This window comes from Prionailurus bengalensis, chromosome C1, assembly GCF_016509475.1.
Source record: "Prionailurus bengalensis isolate Pbe53 chromosome C1, Fcat_Pben_1.1_paternal_pri, whole genome shotgun sequence".
Taxonomy (NCBI): Eukaryota; Metazoa; Chordata; class Mammalia; order Carnivora; family Felidae; genus Prionailurus; species Prionailurus bengalensis.
In genome coordinates this window covers 64,537,243-64,558,841 of record NC_057345.1, presented here as the reverse complement: position 1 = coordinate 64,558,841, position 21,599 = coordinate 64,537,243, and the positions used below count along the sequence as shown (strand labels likewise).

The window sequence follows — 21,599 nt, the reverse complement described above, 5'->3', positions numbered from 1 at the left end:
AAGTTGGACCCCTATGTCACATCACATGCACAACTAATTCAAATTGGATGACAAACATAACTTTAAGAGCTAACACTATAAAACTCTTAGAAGAAAACACAGGAGCAAATTTTCACTATCTTGAATTAAGCTATGGTTATTTAAATATGGCACCAAATCACAAATGGTGAAAGAAAACAATAGATCAGTTATCACCATCAAAATTAAAAACTATGTCTCATTAGGTTAATGTAAATAAAAGCCACAATGAGACACTACTTCCCACCCACTAGCATAATTAGAATAAAAAAGACGAACAATAACAAGAGTTAGCAAAGGTGTAGACAGATTTGAACCCTTATTCATTGCTGGTGAGATTATAAAACAGTGCAGCCTCTTTGGAAAACTGGGAGTTCCTCAAAAGGTTAAACCCTGGGTTACCATATGATCCACCAATTCCACTCCTATGACATATTTCCAGGAAAAATGAAAACATATGTTCACACAAAAACTTGTACTCGAATATTCATTATTCCTTATTTTTAACAGCCAAAAAGTGGAAAAACCTAATGTCAAGCTGGTAAATGGATAAATAAAATGTGGTATACCCATGTAAGGGAATATTACTCAACAATAAAGTAGGAAGAAGTTCTGGGACGCCTGGGTGGCTCAGTCAGTTGAGCGTCCGACTTCAGCTCAGGTCGTGATGTCACAGTCTGTGAGTTAGAGCCCCACGTTGGGCTCTGTGCTGACAGCTCAGAGCCTGGAGCCTGCTTCAGATTCTGTGTCTCCCTCTCTCTCTGCCCCTCCCCTGCTCATGCTCTGTCTCAAAAATAAATTTTAAAAAAACTTAAAAAAATTTAAAAAAAAAAGAAGGAAGAATTTCTAATACGTGAATGAACCTTTAAAAATTGTGCTAAGTGATGGGGCCCCTGGGTGGCTCAATCGGTTAAACGTCCAACTCTTGGTTTCGGCTCAGAGCATCATTTCACAGTTTGTGGGTTCGAACCCCATGTCAGGCTATGCGCTGGCAGTACAGAGCCTGCTTGGGATTCTCTCTTTCTCCTTTTCTCTCTCTGCCCCTCCCCCACTTGCACTGTCTTTGTCTCTCTCAAATAATAAATAAACTTATAAAAAAAAATCTTTAAAAAAATGTGCTAAGCAAAAGAAGCCAGTCACAAAGGGTCAGATATTGAATGACTTAATTTAGATGAAATGTCCAGAAAAGGTAGTCCATGGAGCAGGAGTGGACTAGTGACTGCCAGGGACTGGGGGCAGAGAAGAATGAAGAGTAACTGCTAACGAGTATAATTTCTTTTAGGAGTGATGAAATGTTCTAAAACTAGATTGCAGTGATGATTGCACAACTCCCAACATGCTAAAGACCAACAAATTATGTACTTTAAAGGGGTGAATTATATATGAATAAATCTATTACTAAAAGTTTAATCAGATCACAAAACATTTATTGAATATTTGCTTGTCTGCTTTTTAAAAACCCATCAGGAGCTCCAAGTTAGAGTTCTAGTGCATCCATCAATGTGCCAAGCTGAGAATCCAGAAGTAAAAATTTTGTCACACAAGAATTTTTGACAGCCAAACTGAAAGCATTTGAGAATGCCACCTAGGCAAGAAAACAGAAACTTCAACCACCAATCTATCCCTACTGAAAAACTGATTTATATGTACATTCCAGCCAAATGAGATAAAGAAAAATTAGCACAATGATTTGTTTGGGGCAAAAATGACAAGACAGTCATCCCTTTTCTGATTTAAATCCAAAGTGAGAAATCCAATTATGGATTATATTTTCTTGTGGGTTTTTTAGTTTGGGGGTAAGGTTGGCCTTAAAGTTCATCTTCAGTTGTTCCATTTAAGATTTTCACTCCAGGGGGTGCCTGAGTGGCTCAGTCGGTTAAATGACCGACTTCACCTCAGGTCATGATCTCGCAGTTCATGAATTTGACCTCGCATCAGGCTCTGTGCTGACAGCTCAAAGCTTGGAACCTGCTTTGGATTCTGTGTCTCCCTCTCTCTCTCTGCTCCTCACCTGCTCACACTCTGTCTCTTTCTCTCAAAAAATAAATAAACGCTAAAAACAAATTAAAAGAAAAAAAGATTTTTACTCCATTCACAAAACAAGATCCTTTTTTCTTTTTTTTAAGTCTATGCTTTAGATGAAATCTCTTGCCATGTTTGATGACCATTTAAATCAATTACTGATACTCTTCTGTTCCAACAGAGAACATAAAAATATGGTTGGGACATGGTGCTAAAAGAATTACTAAACAAAAATATTTTTGACTTCCACAAATAGAAGTCTTTATAGTGGAGAGTTTTATTGTTTAAAATACATATGATGAATTATTATATTTTTAAAACTTACACTGGATGACAGGAGAATTGAGATTTTTATTTGGAAAGACTTTGCATTATTTGCTGCCAGCCTCTCTACATAATCCTCCACTTTCCCACTTGTGAATATCTTTTAATTATGCTTAAATTGATACACACGGTATTATTCCATCTATGTAAAAATAATGTACATAGAAAATAAACCTTAAGAAAGCATATCAAAATTTTTACAATGGTATGTTACCTCTAGTTTACAAAATTTCTGGAGATTTTAATTTTATTCTTCTGCTTTTCTAAATTAACCATCATTAATTTATATCAATTAAAAATAGTATTTAAATTTTTTTTTAATGTTCATTTTTGAGAGAGAGAGAGAGAGAGAGCGCACAGGTGAGGGAGGGGCACAGAGTGAGGGAGGCACAGAATTGGAAGCAGGCTCCAGACTCTGAGCTGTCAACACAGAGCCCAATGGCAGTGGGGCTCAAACTCATGACCTGTGAGATCATGACTTGGGCTAAAGTCAGATGCTTAACTGACTGAGCCACCCAAGCGCCCCTAAAAATAGCATTTTTAAATTTGCTGTCGGTACAAGCACTCAGACAAAATTCTTTGAAAAGTTGGATAAAATGTATAAAAATTGTTTTCATTAAGGGAATTAACGAGAAAGTAAGGGAAATACACAGACATTGAAGATGAAGCCAGAGTACAAATCTAGCATGTTGAGTGGGCACTGAAGGCAGCTGATGCTCCTAGGATCTGCTGATCCTTTCACCTGGAGCCCTGGATTTCAATAGTCCTATGGAGGAGTAGGAGGCACATCCCTGAGCCTGAACAAGGATGGGAGATCCTGGAAGGCCAGTAATGCTGAAGGGAAGGGTGAACTTGAAAAAGAAAACCTTGTAGCACAGGGAAAGTACCTGTTTTTTCTGTCCTTGGGCCTGGGTGAAGGTGGTAAAAAAAAAATCTTCCTCCACGATTCATAAAAATCATGCAGATTTGTAGTTTACATTCACTCTATTGGCATGTCATACAGATGGTGAGGCTTAATTAAAGTGGTGGTTCTTAGTTGGCAGGGCCCCCAGGAGTCTGGCAGAAGCAAATGCTTCTCCAAATGTATTTGGAGGAATACATTTTCAACATAGGCCACTAAGGATTCCCACAGACGTGGTCCAGATAAACATGGGAGTCCTGATAAACATACATACCCACACAAACACAAACAAAATACATAAATTCCTTTGAATAAAATTACAACAAAAAAATGCTCAGACCTCCAGTGACATGCGATATTGGAGTTATCAGATACTGAAATAAAATGAATGTAAGAGAAAATACACTATGAAAAAAAACCAGGATGATTTGGGGGGAAAAAATTTAGAAATGACTTGGGAAAAATCCTTGTGGATGTGTTAAGTAACAGATTAGACACAGAAGAATACAGAATTAGCAAAGTGAAAAATCAGAAATTATCCAGAATGTACCACCGTGAAACAAGTAAATAAAATATAATGAAGAGATAGAATAAAAAACAGGCAATGTATTTAAAGATAATTTAATTTAAAGATTGCCTAAAATGTAGAAACCTAGCCTGATGGCAAAGAGCTTAATATCAACACTCAGAGGTAAAGAAACCACAGGAAGTGAGTCTTCAAAATATTGCAAGAAAAAATAATTGATTATCTGTAATTGTATTCGCTTTCAAGAATGTGGACAAAATAAAAATATTTTCAGATTAACTAAAACTGCATTTACTACCAAAACATCTTCATCAGCCAAACTTCTAAAAAATTCACTGCAGGAAGAAGGATAATGGAAATCTAAGTTGCAAGAAGAAATGATGCAAAGAAATTGGTAATATGCAGATAAATGGACTATCTGACACAAAAACAACAATGATGCTAATATCCAATTTGTTAGGCTCAAAAAAGAGAACTCAACTACTTCAATGAAATGGTACGTACGATTAGTGTTCAAGCTAACCAGCCAGGGGTAACGTATTCTAAAGTCTTTGAATTGTCTGTAAAGGGGATAAGGATAGTAATTAACTTAAGACTTTGGTAAACATGCATGTTAAAATTTCAAGTATAGCATTAAGAAAATAAATATTAAGAGTATAATTTCTAAATCAGTATAGGTTAAAAAACAGAATAAGAGGGGATAAGGTGGGGACAAGGACAACCCTCCTCCCATCTCCCAACTCCATGAATCCAAAGGGCAAAAAGGAAAGGGAGGGAAAAAAGCATAGAAAAAGAGACAAACAGAAAGACAATATTTGAGATTAAAAACTCCAACATATCAGTAACATATAGCAAAATCACAGCAAATGTAAATGAACTAAACTTAACTCTTAAAAGACAGTGATTGTAAGTTTAGATTAAAAAATAAATTCCTGTTATATGCTCTTCATATAGGACATAATAGCATTACTGTTACTATCAGATGAATGGGACCTCTGATTTGGGCCCTGTGCTTTAGAGATTTGCTACTCAAAAAGTGGTTCCTGGACAAATAGCAGCAGCATCACAGGGTGCTTGTTAGAAATACAGGTTCTCAGGTCCCAAGCCAGACCTAAAGATTCAAAACCTGGATTCTAAGACCTTCAGCTGATTCATATGCACATTAATGTTTGAGATGCACTGCTTAAAGGACACAGCTTATCACAAACAATGCACAAATTATAAGAAAGACCACATGGCACCTCTGTCATTCTGTCATAGCATTATTCATAATCATAAACTTCCACTCTGTGTCTAGCACCATTCAGACCCCAGAAAAAGTGCTTCTCCACATTTCTTGCCTTGTCTTTGTTTTTTTTTTTAATTTTTTTTTTAACGTTTATTTATTTTTGAGACAGAGAGACAGAGCATGAACAGGGGAGGGGCAGAGAGAGAGAGGGAGACACAGAATCTGAAACAGGCTCTGTTTCAGCTGTCAGCACAGAGCCCGATGTGGGACTCGAACTCACGGACCTTGAGATCATGACCTGAGCTGAAGTCAGACGCTTAACTGACCGAGCCACCCAGGCGCCCCTCTTGCCTTGTCTTTGAAACAAAACACCACTCTGCTTTCAAATGTCATTAAGATGTATGGGTTGTAAGATGGAGCTGGTCACTGCTTCAGTTTGTGTATGGGGGAAAGAGAGTAGAATAAGAATTTGATATAGTGATAAAATAGAACATATGAAAAGAAACTTCATAGGGAGGGCAGAATCTGAAAAACTGAACACAAAATCTTCAAGGAGGTAGTCTGCTTACATTTTGAAAAATGAGATAATGTGAGTGAGTAGACTTATTTTATTTTTTGTTTTAGAGAGAGAGAGAGAGAGAGGGAGAGCACACAAGCAGGGACGGGGTGGAGGAAGAGGGAGAGAGAGAATTTCAAGTAGGCTCCCAGCTCCCTGGCAGAGCAGAGCCTGACTTGAGGCTCAATCGCACAACTGTGAGATCATGACCTGAGCCAAAATGAAGAGTCAGTTACCCAAGGAGCCCCTGAGTGGGTAGACTTCTATCAAACACCACCTGCATAAAATTCTCCAGCATGATATTACACACATTTTATTTAATAAAGATTTAATATTGATCAAACAATAACATGATCAAGAGAATGATTCTAATCAAATCCTTAACTACAATAGGTCAAATAAACCTTTGAACTTGAAAATCTTTCCTAAATGCAGACATAATTATCAACTAAAGCAATTAGGAGGTCTGTAGGCTTCCATTCGTACTCTTGCCTCGGGCTCTGCAAATATTATGGGCAGGTCTGGACATACATAAAATGTTAAGTACACAGAAAGACTGAAAAATTTAGGATGGGAAAAAGATATAAAAGCTAATGCTAAGCAAAGGAAATCATACTGACTATTTCAATATCAGCAAATGGAAACAAAACAGTCTTAAAAATCATATGCACTAAAAAAAATAAAAACACACAGTGGACTTCACATTTAGGTTTAAAAAAACAGAAAATGTAATGCAAAAAATTGGCAGAAGTAAACCAAAATTATATCATATTTGCACCAAAGTATTAGGAATATGGAAAAATTTCCCTTTTCGTTCTATTTTTCAAAATGTTTACATTATTTTTAGACAAAGAAATATAATCAATGCAATGAATGGCATTTATTTATCTATTTATTTATTTGTTTATTTATTGCAAAGGAGTAGGAACAGCTAGAAGTAAGGTGGCCTGTACATGTGTGCAGTGATGGGAGCTAGAGACTCAGGTGTTTCCATGGGGATGGAAAAAGACAGAAAAAGGAGGGAAGTACTTCAAAAAATGAATGAGAATGCCAATGTTCATTGCAGCATTATTCCTGATGGCCAGTAGGTGAAAATAACCCAAGTGTCCATTAAAAGATAACTGGATAAACATATTGTGGTATATACATACCGTAAAATATTTTTCGGCCATAAAAAGAAACAAAGTTCTATTTTGTTTGTTTTGAGTTTCTATTTATTTATTTATTTTTTCAAGTTTATTTATTTTTGGGACAGAGAGAGACAGAACATGAACGGGGGAGGGGCAGAGAGAGAGGGAGACACAGAATCGGAAACAGGCTCCAGGCTCTGAGCCATCAGCCCAGAGCCTGACACGGGGCTCGAACTCCCGGACCGCGAGATCACGACCTGGCTGAAGTCGGACGCTTAACCGACTGCGCCACTCAGGCGCCCCTTGAGTTTCTATTTAAATTCTAGTTAGTTAACATATAGTGTAATATTGGTTTCAGGAGTAGAATTTAGTGATTCATCACTTACATATAATACCCAGTGCTCATCACAAGTGCCCTCCTTAATACCTATCGCCCACTGAGCCCATCACCCTTCCCACCTCCCCTCCAGCAGCCCTCAGTTTTTTCCTCTATAGTTAACAGTCCAGGGGCACCTGGGTGGCTCAGTTGGTTAAGCTTCTGACTTTGGCTCAGGTCATGATCTCTCGGTTCCTGAGTCTGAGCCCTGCGTGGGGCTTTGTGCTGATAGCTCAGAGCCTGGAGCCTGCTTCAGATTCTGTGTCTCCTCTCTCTGCCCCTCCCTCACTCTCACTCTGTCTCTGTTTCTCTCTCTCCCTCTCAAAAATAAATAAACATTAAATCATTATTTTTAATTTTACAGTTAATAGACTATTATGGTTTGCTTCCCTCTCTTTTTTTCTTCCTTCCCTTATGTTTATCTGTTGTTTCTTAAATTACACAGGAGTGAAATAATATGGTGTTTGTCTTTCTCTGACTTATTTTGGTTAGCATAATTTACTCTAGCTCCATCAACATCATTGCAAATGGCAATATTTCATCCTTTTTGATGGCTGAGTAATATTCCATTATTTGTGTGTATGTATGTGTACACACAAACACCCCACATCTTCTTTATCCATTCATCAGTCAGTGGACATTTGGGATCCTTCCACTTGGCTAGTGTTGTTGTTGTTGTTGTTGTTTTAGAATTTTAAGTAATCTTTATACCCAACATGGGGCTTAACTTATAACCCTGAGATCAAGAGTTGCATGCTCTACCAACTGAGCCAGCCAGGCACCCCTATAATTTGGCTATTGATGATGTTGCTATAAATATCAGGGTGCATGTGTCTCTTTGAATCAGTATTTTTGTATCCTCTGCGTAAATACCCAGTAGTGCAATTGCTGGGGTGTAGGGTAGTTGTATTTTTAATTTTTTGAGGAATCTCCATGCTGTTTTCCAGAGTGGCTGCACTAGTTTGCAGTCTCACCAACAGTGTAAGAGGGTTCCCCTTTGTCCCCATCCTCATCAGCATCTGTTGTTTCCTGTGTTGCTAATTTTCCTCATTCTGACAGGTGTGAGGCAGTATCTCATAGTAGTTTTGATTTGTATTAAAAGGAACAAAGTTCTGATGCATGCTACAACATGGGTGAACTTGAAAACATTATTCTAAATGAAATAAGGCTGACATAAAATGACACGTATTGAATTATTCCACTTACATGAAATATCTAGAATTTTCCTAAATTCTTAATGATAGAAAATAGAACGAACATTACCCAGGGCTGGAAGAAGGAAAAATGGGAAAGTTATTGCTTAATGGTTACTGAATCTGTTTGGAGTGATGAAAAGTTTTCAAAATAGGTAGTGTTGATGGCAGACCACACTGTGAATGTAGTTAATGCCACTGAATTGTATAGCTATAAATGGTTAAAATGTCAAATTTTAGGATATACATATGTCACCACAATAAAAATGTTTTTAAAAATGGATGGGAAGGATTCAGTGCCTTAATCTAGAGGAGAGAGGAGACAACTCAGGCAGAAAAACCAAGGACTGGTTTGATAAAGGGCTTGTTGGCAAAGATCTCATGTTCTCAGACTTGAGAAACCACCAACCAAGATGTATAAAATATATCTCCTGCCAGTTGGCCGTCAGAGTAGAGGCAGGTCCTGATGTCTCTAATGACAGAATTATTCCACCTGTGGACTGGAAGAATAACAGGAGAGCTGAATTTATGCCAAAATCAAGAAATAACAGCTAGCACATACTTGAAAAATGTAAGAAATAAAGAGTAGCTCAGAGACATCTTTGAGTACAAAACACAGTCAAGAAGAACAGGCAGCAAATTCAATAAGGTGGCCACAGGCTGTTCCACCAAAATAGCTATTGATAGGTTGGAGGGAATTGAGAGAAAAATGACCGGAAGGATTAAAAATAAGATACGGGAATTTTGTAAAAACTAAAGGATGAAAAATACAGAAAAACGTGCTCACTAAGAAAAGGTGATAATTATAATTATTTGTGCTGTAAAATTTCTTTTTTAGGAAATACAGTTATGTCAAAGTAAACCTGCACTGTATATGGACAAGGAATTAGGTCTGCACGACACACGGACAGAGAATTAAGTCACAGACTGAAGCCCTGAAAGTAAAGCCTAACAGGAGACATATATCTGAACAGAAACCACCCAGTTACCATGAAGATAGCCATCATTTCTGTGTCCTGGAAGCCGATGTGAGTTTGCCACAGGCTATGGCCACCGAAAGAGCTGTGGATGGGTTAGACGAAATTTAGAGAAAAGTGACCAGAAGGATTAAGGGACTACCGGGAATGATTCATAAAACTTAAAAATTCTGGAACACATTCTGTAGCTGAGCAAACAGGCGGGAGATGAAAGGTAGGGAAGGAGGCATCGTCACAATTTAAAAGCGCTGGAGGACTGTAAACAAGAGGGAAAGAATGGAGATGTTAAGCTAGAAGAGGGATGTATACACTTTCAGGATTAATAAGTGGAAAATTTAGCACAATTATCAAGATGTATTTTCTGACTATTCTAACTCTAATTGGAATATATTTTGGTTTTAAGCTACTAAACAAGGTAAGCACCTAACGGTATATATAGTTCATGCCCTCCTGTATACCACTGATAACATCTTATTGTTAAAACAATACAGACATAGACCCCACATACCCAACAGGAAACAATAAAAAAATGGGAAGGAATTACATTAAAATGTCATATATACGCACATCTGTTATCATCTGATATGCATTAAAAAATCTGTAAGGAAATACATTAAATTATTAATAATAGTTATATTTTGGTGGCAGGTTTATAAATAATTTTTATTTTCCTTTTCCTTTTTGCCACTTTGAGAAGCCAATGAATATAAATGCATTTACAACTGTGCATTGTTACAAACAAACTGTGCATTGTAAACAAACAAAAAAGTTTGTTTTTCAGAACCAGCACTCTGGCTCTCTTCTCCCTTTTCTTTTCCAACACGCTACAGTGATGATGATGCAGAGGAAGCTTTTCCCAAATCAACTCATCACCTTTCAAACTGAGCCCAAACCACACAGAGTTGTTAATAAAAATAATGGGCATAATTTTTCAAGGGATTACTGATGACTAGAGCATCAAAGCAAAGCTTCATTCAGTCTGGCTGGGGCATTGATAGTGAATACACACAAATTCCTACAATCCTCTTTCCCTTTTCCCTGTTCTGGAGTACAGGAAGAATGTTACCACTTCCTGCACTTTGATTATTCAAAACTTAAACTAGCGAAGTAAAAATGAAATGAACCGGCTTTATAATTTACAATATAGAGTGGAAACACTACGGGTAATGGGTAATGACAGACAGCCTGGAAATCCCTGACAACAGCCTGGTAGGTGAGACACTGCCAAGTCACCCCCATATATGGGTGACTTATATATAAAAAGAGTTCTTTCAGACATATGTGGATATACAGATAGATAGATGATAGACAGAAGACAGACAGATAGATAGATAGATAGATAGATAATTTGCTCCCAACCAAAGGCTTTTGATTTAGGAACCAGACTCCCTCTCAACAAATTTTACATTAACTTATGGCCAATTTCCTTCTGATGCAAATGACATAGAAATTTGAGTTTTCGTAGAAGTTGTTAACAAACTTAAGTGATTTAGAAGAACGACAATGGCTCTCTCTGTAACTCTGTAACTCTTCCCACAAAGAAGGAAGAAATCACTCTTTACCCCATACTTCCAACAGATCTATACCTGGTAAGATTCATCATGCAACAACTCGACATGGTCATTCTAGAATCAAGTCTCCCCCAGTAGAACTGTTAAACAATAGTCTCTTGCTACACATTTATTCCACACCCCACTGGCTGTGCTGCAGGTGGGAGCTTTACTTCCTGTTGTGGCCAGTGTACATTATAGCGTCTCCACAAAGAGGTTGCTTTATCCTTAACCATAACACCACTGCTTTGCTCAAGTCACTGTATGGTATTTAGATACACAGCAAGGTTGGAAATTAAACCAAGTTGGAGTGTTCTCTGGGATCACCCCCCAACTCTCTTTGCTAACTACTGAGAGGTAAGCTTGAACCATTAACCGGCTGTTCAAGAGCTGCATCCAGACTGTCGGCACTGACAGGCTGGGGTGGGCAATCACAAAAACTTAGGCTGGACAGGAACTTACGGTCTCTTTACCCTCTGGCCCCCAGCATCATTCACTCAGATTGCAGCAACAGTCTGTTAACTGGCCCTCTTCTTCTCATTCAGAACTGCTCTGACCTGTGCCACACTGAAGCCACGGTAGTAATCCATTGGAAGACACATCTGAGTGGAGTCACTCCTCCAATTTAAGTCCCTTAAAGACTTCCTCAAAATTTGCAGGACAAAATCTAACCTCTGTAGCATGCAAATACTGATATCCTAACCTGCATGGTAATTTCATGTCTGTTTATCTGCCTCCCTCAATACCTCTAAGTTTTGTGGAGTCAGGGATCACATCTACTCATTGTTGCATCCTGGGATCTCCCACAAAACCAAGTATATGAGAAGTACACAATATTATTTAATAAATAAGGTAATGAATTTAATTTAACTCTTCCTCTTCCACAGACTAACTCAGGCCTAGAAGTTACACAACTTGCCAAAGAGCCTGTAACACGTAAAAGGCTTGGGTATGGCCCCCTGACTCCCATGATACCATACTGTCAATGTCCCCAAACATGGGCATTCTAGATCTCAACACCTGGTCTACCACTCTGAAGTGTTAGCAGATGCTGCTCTGTATTTAAAGAGGAACCAAAAATTAAAGATATGTATGCCACATATGTGAAATCCTTTTGCCTCCTACTTATCACTTCTGCCCATTCCTTTGACTAGTGAGTCTATTAGCCACTCTTGTTCAAATCTCTATTATATACAGTTACAACAAGATTCTGCTCATCAACTTTCAACAAAGATTTATTTAGTTTTGACATGCATGAGATACAATTTTTGGTTCTGGACATGCCAGGATGAATTGAATTATATTCTTTGGCGTCAAGAAAGTACAATGTAGGGGTGCTTGGGTAGCTCAGTCGGTTAAGTGTCCGACTTCGGCTCAGGTCATGATCTCACAGCTCGTGAGTTCAAGCCCCGCATAGGGTTCTATGCTGACAGCTCAGAGCCTGGAGCCTGTTTCAGATTCTGTGGCTCCCTCTCTCTATGCCCTTCCCCTACTTGTGCTCTGTCTCTCTCAAAAATAAACATTAAAAAAATTTTTTTAAAGGTACAGTGTAGTCAGGGAAACATGCATGTGGACAAATAATCACAATATTGTGATTAGAGGCATATATAACATACAGAGAATATTTTAACACTTACCAATATACAGTAATTGTGATATTTCCTCTGCTGTGATTTTCCTGTGGTCAGGATTAGGTCCTTCCTCTCATTCCCTCCCATGTGTCTAATACACAGTAGGTACCCAGCCTAACGTATGATTGACTAGCTGACTGACTAATGCAAGGCTGGTATAAGCGAATGTGGGATCTACTCTCCACAGAGGTTCCATCCGGGAAAACTTTAGAAAGCAGATGCTTGAGCTGGATCTTAATGAATGATTAGTTCTCTACCTGGCAGATAAAAGGAGAAAGGGCATTCCATGATGGAGGGAAGCATGAGACAGCAAGATGTGTTCCCTGGGTGTGTACAACTTGGACGGGGGGGGAAGTGAAGTTGGAGAACTAGGCCAGACAGACTGTTGGGGCTTGTGAGCCTTCCTGTGGAGTCTGAATGTGATCCTCTAAGCAATGGGAAGCCATTGGAGGCATGCGAAGAATATGAGCAGATCCGTAAATTAGAAACGCAATAATGCAGTTCAGTCAGTGGAGAGGTCCCATATGTGCAATTAATTTCCAGAATATGCTTTCTTATTAAAAAAATGGTTTAACTCTACATTTCAGTCTGCCAGAGTGTTCTCAGACTCTGTGACATCCCCAGGAATACTACACGGACACCTTCTTAGCCATTTAAAGAGAATATAATAAAAAAAAAAAAAGCTTCGTTTTCATACTGAAGTATAACAACTATCAAGGTTAATTTTCCCTACTATGGGTAAAATGGTTTCTTATCTGCCTTATGTAATTCTACCTCAGAGTAAGTATTACATCTCAGAACTTAGGAGGAGTTAATGGTTACTTGCAGAATGGCAGTGCTTCAAACACTTGGTTAACTGAGTCTCCTGATGATGCTTTCTTCCCCTGTGGAGAAGGTAATTCAGTTAAATGAGTGGTCTGGTCATGACATTTTCTGCGAATAATAAGGTGCTCTTTTTGGCTTGGTTTACTTTTTAAAGGCAAACCCACTCAGATCTGCCAATTGTTCCAATTACATGGGTGCCACGCATTTTATGAAGCCTTTAGAGAACCCATCGCTAAGCCAGTGGTTGGTGGAAGCTCTTTTGAACTATCCAGAGGCATATTCTCATATTCATTTCAGAATAATAAGATGTTTAAATATTTATTTCTTTCCAATAACTGGGTAGGCCTAGGCTCTTCTTTTTAATAAATTCTGTTCAAATAATGTTGAGTCACTGCTTAGAATATATTGGCACTGAATTTTCCTTGTGGTAATGACATTCATGTCAGAGACCCACGTTGTGGCCCCAGCTCTGCCACTCACCGGTGACTGTGGGCAAATCACACGAGCACTTGTGAATTCCTTCTGGTAATTTTCAAGTTTCCTTCCAGCTCAAAATTCAAAGAGATCTGATTAGCTCAAGTACATAGAAATGCAGTAGTTACAGAACTACAAATGGTGGCAGGAGAGATTCGTATTTACGACATGTAATATTCCTTTTCAGTAATGCCACATGGTTAGAAAATTTTCAGATGGGCTTATTTTAGAAGTAATTTAAAATCTTTATATAGATATACTCATTTATTCAACAAATACTTACTAAAGACCTTTTATATACCAGACATTATATTAAAGGCTGAGACTACAATGATAAAAAAGAGGAAAAAAAGCCCCAGACTTTCTGATCGCAGAGCAGGGAAGGCAGACAATTTTTAGACAAGAAATAACAATAAGCTGGAATAAGTATTATCATGGGATCCTGACTGTGAAGACAAAACACACAGCTCAGATTTCACCTGGGCTACAAGTCAGGGAAGGCTTCCCTGTGGACATGCTGTCTAAACTAAAAGAATATGCATGCCTATGACTTTTATTTGGGAAACCCTAATTGAATAGAGCATGCAATAAAAATATTTATTTGCCCTAAGCCTAGACTAAGAGTTTAGGACTAAAAGAGCTCATGAAGAAGAATCTGAGTACATCTCATAAGTATCCCCACCCTCAAGTTTTTAATCAGTCATTTAATCATAAATTTACTCCCATGGGAATTCTTTTCTTGAGTCAGGTTTACAATGTATGACTAATATGATTATTTAAGAAATAATCATTCATTGTCTTTCTATAGTTATGATCATTCACTGCAGCTCGAAGAGTATATAGTAGATATACAAGAAGTTTTAATGATTTGTTGATTAATGATGAGTTTTAATTTCTCATAGTCTTTTCTCATCTTCAATATTCCTTCATCTCGGCATTCGTAGGACAAGAATTCGATTGCACTGCCCCTTGACCCTGGGGGTTTTGGAAAATCCCCTGTGTAGTAGATGTCATGTTTCCAGGACAGATCCGATGGCAAATGTTCTGTCTTGTGGCCAACACAAATTTCTCATACCATGAGTCATGAGATTTGGTTTGGAAACATGGTCACCATATGTGACAGAGACCATTGAACAGGGTAACAAAGTTAGATCTCTTCAAGAATCCAGGCGGCCCTATGCCATGCCAAAGGAAAACCATAAACAGATTGAACATTTTCAATTTAAAATCTATCCACTCTGAAGTTGCTTTGATATCCAAATTGTTTACTAAGTATTCATTGCATGTCACATATTATACATAGAGAAAGAGACAGCACACACACATATATTAAAACAGGGCTAAAAAATGAAATTATAGTTTGAAAGTTTTATAACTGCTAAACTAAGAATAGTATTTAAATTATTTTATAGATGAGAAAGATCACAGAAATTGCCTCCTTTTTAGTGTCAATGCCTTGATTTATTGTTTCCTGGTTTCATATTGTTATTCAGCACTTGCTTTATTATTTAACTTTTCTTGCTTCTTTGTCTTTTCTCTCCAATTAGATCAAAGATTCTTTGATGGTAGGCACCGTGTTCTTCCTCCAGAATACCCAATTTTGCAACTATTAGACCTTCAATGAATATTTACTTAGGGCTATGAATCGTTCAAAAACCCAGAAACAAATTAGCTACAGAACTACATATGGTGATTAAAAACATTTCAAATGGTGGTTCTCAAACTTTAATGTGCTTAAGAGTTGAAAGGGAAGACTGTTAAAATGTGAACTCCCAAATCTCATTTCCAAAGACTCTTATGTTATAAATCATTTCTTCATCTTTCTTCCCATAATTATTATTATTAGTAGTAGTAGTAGCAGCAGTAGTAGCAGTGGTAAACCAAAGTAGGAAAGATGAGATACACATACTGGGTCCTTGGGACTCCACTGATGTTTCTTATAGAGGAAGGACTTTACATATGGTGAGGTAGCTTTGTCCCTCTCCACAACCCCCTTTCCCCAAACACTCTGCTTTCTTCCTTCCTTTAATAAATACTTGTGTGTTCATTAAGTGTCAAGTATTATTCTAGGGCCTGGGGTTAAACTGGTCAACAAGATGTACAAATACTTTGCTATCCATCACAGCACTTAGATTCTACTTGGAGGGGGGGGGAAGACAAACAATAGACAAGGAGACTTTAAGATTCTTTCAGACCTTGTTAACTAATATAAGGAAAATAAAAGAGGCTAATATGATAGAGAAGACATGTGATCTGAGGACTGAACGACCAGAAGGAGCCACCCATGTAAAAGATCTTGGGCAAGAGCTGTCCAGGGAGAGGGGACAGCAAGTGCAAAGGTCGTCAGGCAAAATGAGGATTCAAGGATCAGCAAGGAGACCACAATGGCCAGAAATGGAGAGGGAACCAGCTCAGACTCATTTACCAGGTGTGGTCTGGGCTTTGGTGTGGGAGTATCTTGGCATTACTCCTTGGGAAGCTGGAGAAATACTTCTGGCTCTCAGAATTAAGGAAGATTATGTATTTCAATAAGTGTTATATGAACACTTCTCCTATTAAAGGCAACCACATTACTGCAACTCCTCACCCATGAAAAACAGTTCATTTCATAATTCTTTTTGGTTGACAATTTGTGATAACAGGGTTTCATCACCATTGGCGGATTATATTTTGTAGTACTTGAGCACTAAAATTTAGGTCACTTTGAATTTAAGATCCAAATTATCTATCGTTGATTGGATGCCTCAAATATTGTAAAACGGGGGGCGCCTGGGTGGCGCTGTCGGTTAAGCGTCCGACTTCAGCCAGGTCACGATCTCGCGGTCCGTGAGTTCGAGCCCCACGTCGGGCTCTGGGCTGATGGCTCAGAGCCTGGAGCCTGTTTCCGATTCTGTGTCTCCCTCTCTCTCTGCCCCTCGCCCGTTCATGCTCTGTCTCTCTCTGTCCCAAAAATAAAATAAAAACGTTGAAAAAAAAATTAAAAAAAAATATTGTAAAACGGAATCTCATAAATGGGACAACCTTGTATTTGGGAATTTATATGCTTTTTAAAAGAAGAATGCTTATGCCACAATCCTAAAGTAAGTTATATGGCATGTGCCTTTGTTTCTGGTTTTGAATTATTTTTCAACTCTTGCATTGACCTGTCCTATCACTCCAACTGGACATCCGTGAATTAAAAGCAAACATACCTCCAAGCAGTTTCGTTTTGTCTGAATAACTGAGTGCTTAAGGAAGGAAAGAACCAAGGACAAGCATGTTATTAGTATGTGTAAAATCCATTCCTGGGAGCTACTACTGAAGCAAGGAGATAGCAGCTCAGCCTCAGACCCCATTGATCACTGCTCTTTCATAAGCCATCTTAGAAAAGGGCAGCCCAGGTGACAAGTGGGACTTCTGTGATAAGGGCTCCTGTCCATTGGAAATGGGAATCAGCTCATAGTTTCATTTCACAGGGTCCACCAGATGGCAAATGACTTTATCTACCCGGACCAGATCCGGGCTGGAAACAGAATGCATTCCATGCCCCCCTTCCACTCTGCTGGAAAAATTGGAGTTTTTCTGTGAAGGTTGCTTGATTTAGTGTGTGTGTGTGTGTGTGTGTGTGTGTGTATCTGTGTGTGTCTATGTGCACAAATGCACACTTAAGCGTGATTATAGTTCTAAATACAAGTTTCCAAATGCATGAAAATTGTCTTCTTTGCTTGTGTCTGGCTGATCTGGTTAGAAATCAGTAGCTTCCAAAAATGGGGACCAGCATAGTAATGGCAGGATACAGATACAGTAGCTGCAGTGACAGACATGTAACAAGATTGAAATGAGTTGGTGAAACATTTGTGGGAAAAGGTCTGGGGAAAAGTGTTGGAAATGAAGAGAAAGAATCTATCTAACAGAAAATGAAATGTCTTCATTATCACAAGAAACTCCAAGTAGCCTTCACTTAGTCACACTGGAATTACAATTTCAGCTCACATCGTTTGCGAACGAGGAAGTAGAGAATATGACCATGGAAAGTGATATTTTAAGCTTCAACACACATTGCTCATCACTGGCTTGACTTGCAGCATGTCTTTCAACAAAAGCACATAGTGATTTAATCTCAACAGTAATTTAGTCTGCAGCCGTATGAGACAAGACTATCATTGCAGACAGGCTGTGATTTGTGAAATTCAGGTGCTGGGGATTAGGACCACCTGTTGAATTTAATCTTAGAGTTATAATGTTAATACCATCATGTAACTGAACATAAACACTACATATTTATCAGACTTTGGGACCTCCAGCCATGGAGATGTGAACATTTTCCTAAATGGTATCTGTAACTCTCTCCAGATTCTGTAAATCAACAGCAAATAAAAAGTCTGTTGGAATTCTGATTCAATATGCAGTAGCATATGCCTTGGTGGTCATTACATTCGGCACATCCTATAATTTTTCTAAGGCCGGATATGAGCGTGGAAAAACAAAGCAATCAGGGTATCATCTAGCAACACAGTAAGAATAGAAAATCTTTCATTCTTTGTAAATCAGAAAAAAAAAATCTTAGCAATATTCTAACAAATTTCTACCTCTGCCTAAGCAAGACTATAGGAAGATCCCAAGTAAACCTAAGGAAACAGCAACTTTTGGAGAGGACATATACACATTACACATGTACCTCCCTATAGCCATCAGAAATGAAACTTCACCCAATTTCCAGTCAGTTAGATAGTAACAGTAAAGTGATTACATTTTGAGTAGAAGTTTATATTTAGTTCAGTGGGACAATTGGGATAATGCCTGGAGAGAAGGCATAGATTTTAAGATTTGCATTTGTTCTTTTGCTTGGGGTAGGGTAAACGCTGTTGATCCTTTGAGTATGGAATTTGGTGACACGTTGGTTTTCTAGGAAAGAATGCCGTTGGTATTAATTATACGCAGAGACCTTCCTGGTCACATTTATAATTCTCTGCTAAGAATTCCAAGGACTTTCACACACATTTATCATCCATATAACAACTTTACAATTTATAAAACCCTTTATTGCAGATTATGTCAAATTCCCATATGGGAGTTTCAACATTCCTTCCCAAAAAGGGCTGGTTTTCATTGTAATGAAATAAGGCTCTGAAACATTGAAAATGGAATCCAATAATATATTTGTGCAAATAGACACTGTTTTGAAAACAAATATGAGGGAATCATATTTTGCCTTATGCTATCAATGTTCTTAGCTGGTGTCTGTCCAGCAGGAGAACACAGAAAGGAAAGTATTAGGAATACCTTCCCAAAGGCAGATCAAAGCTTTCAGCAAATTTACCTTTTCACACCCCATTAATCAAAGCTTCGCAAGAGCTATCTAGCCATTTTCACTAAACAACAGCCATGAAAATCCACTAAGTTCAATAAATTCATCATATACCAGTTACACATAAACACCACATCCATCCAGTCAGAAGCAGATGTCTAAACTTTTCTAGAACTCTAGCCCTTATGGGTTGCTTTTGCACATACAGATATAAAGGGTGTAATCAATCAACATCTCCAAGAGAAAACTGAAGCTGTTATTATAAAACTAATGACCCTCTCTACTTTTGATTTTAGGATTCTACCCCCAGCTCCTCCCCCCACCTCCAAATCACTTCCTAATGAAATCCCTTCCTCTTTTCTGCTTCCCCAAATTTTCCCCAGTACACATTCCACCTTTTCAGAGAGAATTTCCTTAAACCTTCCAGGACAGTGAACTTTCTCATCTCCGCACCCTAACAGTACTGTTTTATATCTAGCATTTCTTATACATTATACCTATCAGTCTACCTATCTAACCATCCATCCATGTTTCATGGTATGTTTTTTTTTTTTTTTCCACAAGTATCCAAAGATCCCCAACCCTGGGTCCTTTTGACCCTCCAAAATCCTTTTGGCTGTATGCATTGCACAAATGAGTGGAAATATTTTGACTGCCACTTAAAAAAAAGTTTGACTTTTTCATGCACGGTAAGGCCAATCTTTGTTTTTCAAGCAAAAGGACCGCCTGCTAAATATTACTTTGGCTCATAACCATAAAATCTAGTAATACAAAAAGCAGAAGAGCTGCGTGGTTTCAAGAAACTCTCTAACCTTTATAGAGCAGATACAGAGTGGAACTGTGTTTTAGTAAAAACATATTAGGAGCTTCAAATAATGGGGAATATATTTAAACTGTATTAAAATATCTTTTCAGAATCAGGAAACCTGATTAGAATTCTCCCAGAGGCTTCTCACACTGAAACCAGAGATTTATTATTTGGGGGAAAGGAGGCTCAATTTTTAAAAATCCATCTTATTAATTATTAGCCAAGCCATGCAACGGCTTCCCGGAAGGCAGAGAAAAACAGGCCCTCAACGATGAGTTTCAAGCCAATGGAAGCGGAGTTTGTGCCTCCAGCCTTCCGCGCCTGCCTTGGGACCGCTCCCCAAGGCTGTGGCAATTCTTCCCAGAGCAATCCGAAGCCGAGATCAGAGGGGAATCTTCGAGCAGGAGCCGCCGCAGCCGAGGACTGGCAGTCACTCACCCACCAGTTCCCAGCGGGGCAACGCTCAGGCTGTTACTCGCGCCATCGCCGGCTCTCCTCCCAGCAAGGGCGCGACTGGGCTGCCAAACCCGACGCTTCAGGAACCCAGCACCCACCCCCGCAGCTGCAATTTTGGGGCTCAGTGGGTTTCACCTCCGGGGTCCCTTCCTGTTACGATACTGGGCTTTAGGTCCGCTCATCTCACCCCTATTCCCTGGAAAACTTTACCTCCGTCTCCAAACAGGAATTCATTCCGAGAAGGAACTCTCCCACCCCACCCCGGCGGCTCCGCTCCCCCTTCCAGCCTCCTCAAGGCACCTACTCACGGCGCCTCCCAGCCCCGGGAAAGGGGGCAGGCTCAGGTGTGCGGGATCCCCAGGCTGGGTGGTGCGCGCGCCGGTGAGCGAGCTGTCACCTTGTGGTCCGCCACGCCGAGGTATCCGTCCAACGGCCGCGGTGCCGCGGGGATCCGGGGTCTCGAGGGGGGGCTGCTCTCCGCCGACGGCTGCGCGCTGCCGGTCGCCCCTGCCTGCTGCTGCTGCTGCGGGGGCCGCTCCTTCTGGCCGCCGAGGCTGCTGTACACGAGCAACAAGCTGGTGCACATGGTGGTGAGCGCTAAACACACAGCCAGACCATGGCGCTGCGGGCGGGCGGGAGAGAGCAGAGGGGAGCTGCTGAGAGCCGAACCCGGAGGAGCGCGCCGGCGGTGACACGCGCGAGGCGGTCAGACGCTCGATGGGGCGCGGGGGGGGGGGGTGGGGGACGGCGGCGTTCCGGGGCTGGAAGGAGGTGGCCGGGGTCCCAGCCCCCCGCGCGCCGCGGGGGCAGGAGAGGCACCGTCCTCTCGCGCACGGCAGGGGATGCTCCCGAGCGTGGCTGCTCTCGGCGGACGCCACCACCCAGATCTCTCGGCAGAGGGCAGGTGGTGCGCGGCGCCCAGCTTACGCGAGGGAAAGCGCGCCGGCCGCGAGGGCAGAGGTGGGCTCGCACTTTGAGGAGGGGCCCCCTCCCCCAGCTCCGCTGCTGGAACCTCTAGCCCTCGCACCCTCTCCTTCTTGGACCCGCGGGGCTCTACCTCGGCGATTCTTGCAAGTTTGAAATCCGACAAGAAAACCAAGAAAGTCTGCAAATGTTTCCCCCCTCCCCGCCCCTCTTAGTTTTTGCCAGGCTGTTGCTTTCGGGTATCCTCCACCCCTGGGTATCGCCCACCCCTCCACCGCTTCTCCAGCTCTCCGTGGGGCCCCAGACCTCTCTCCCGAGATCCAGGAGCCGAGGCAACCCGAGTTCCCATCCCGGCTCTGGGATTCCGAGCCAGGCAGAACCAGGGAACCGGAA

At 40.2% G+C, this 21,599-nt stretch overlaps 1 protein-coding gene across 1 annotated transcript in view; it reads right to left on the bottom strand.

The window, feature by feature from the left end:
• Positions 1–21,599, bottom strand: part of ST6GALNAC5 (ST6 N-acetylgalactosaminide alpha-2,6-sialyltransferase 5) — a 180,629-nt gene that overhangs the window by 158,508 nt on the left and 522 nt on the right. Inside the window, exon 2 of the mRNA XM_043575307.1 lies at positions 20,680–20,904. Within this exon, the coding sequence (XP_043431242.1) occupies positions 20,680–20,904 (225 nt within the window). The remainder of the gene's footprint in view (positions 1–20,679; positions 20,905–21,599) is intronic.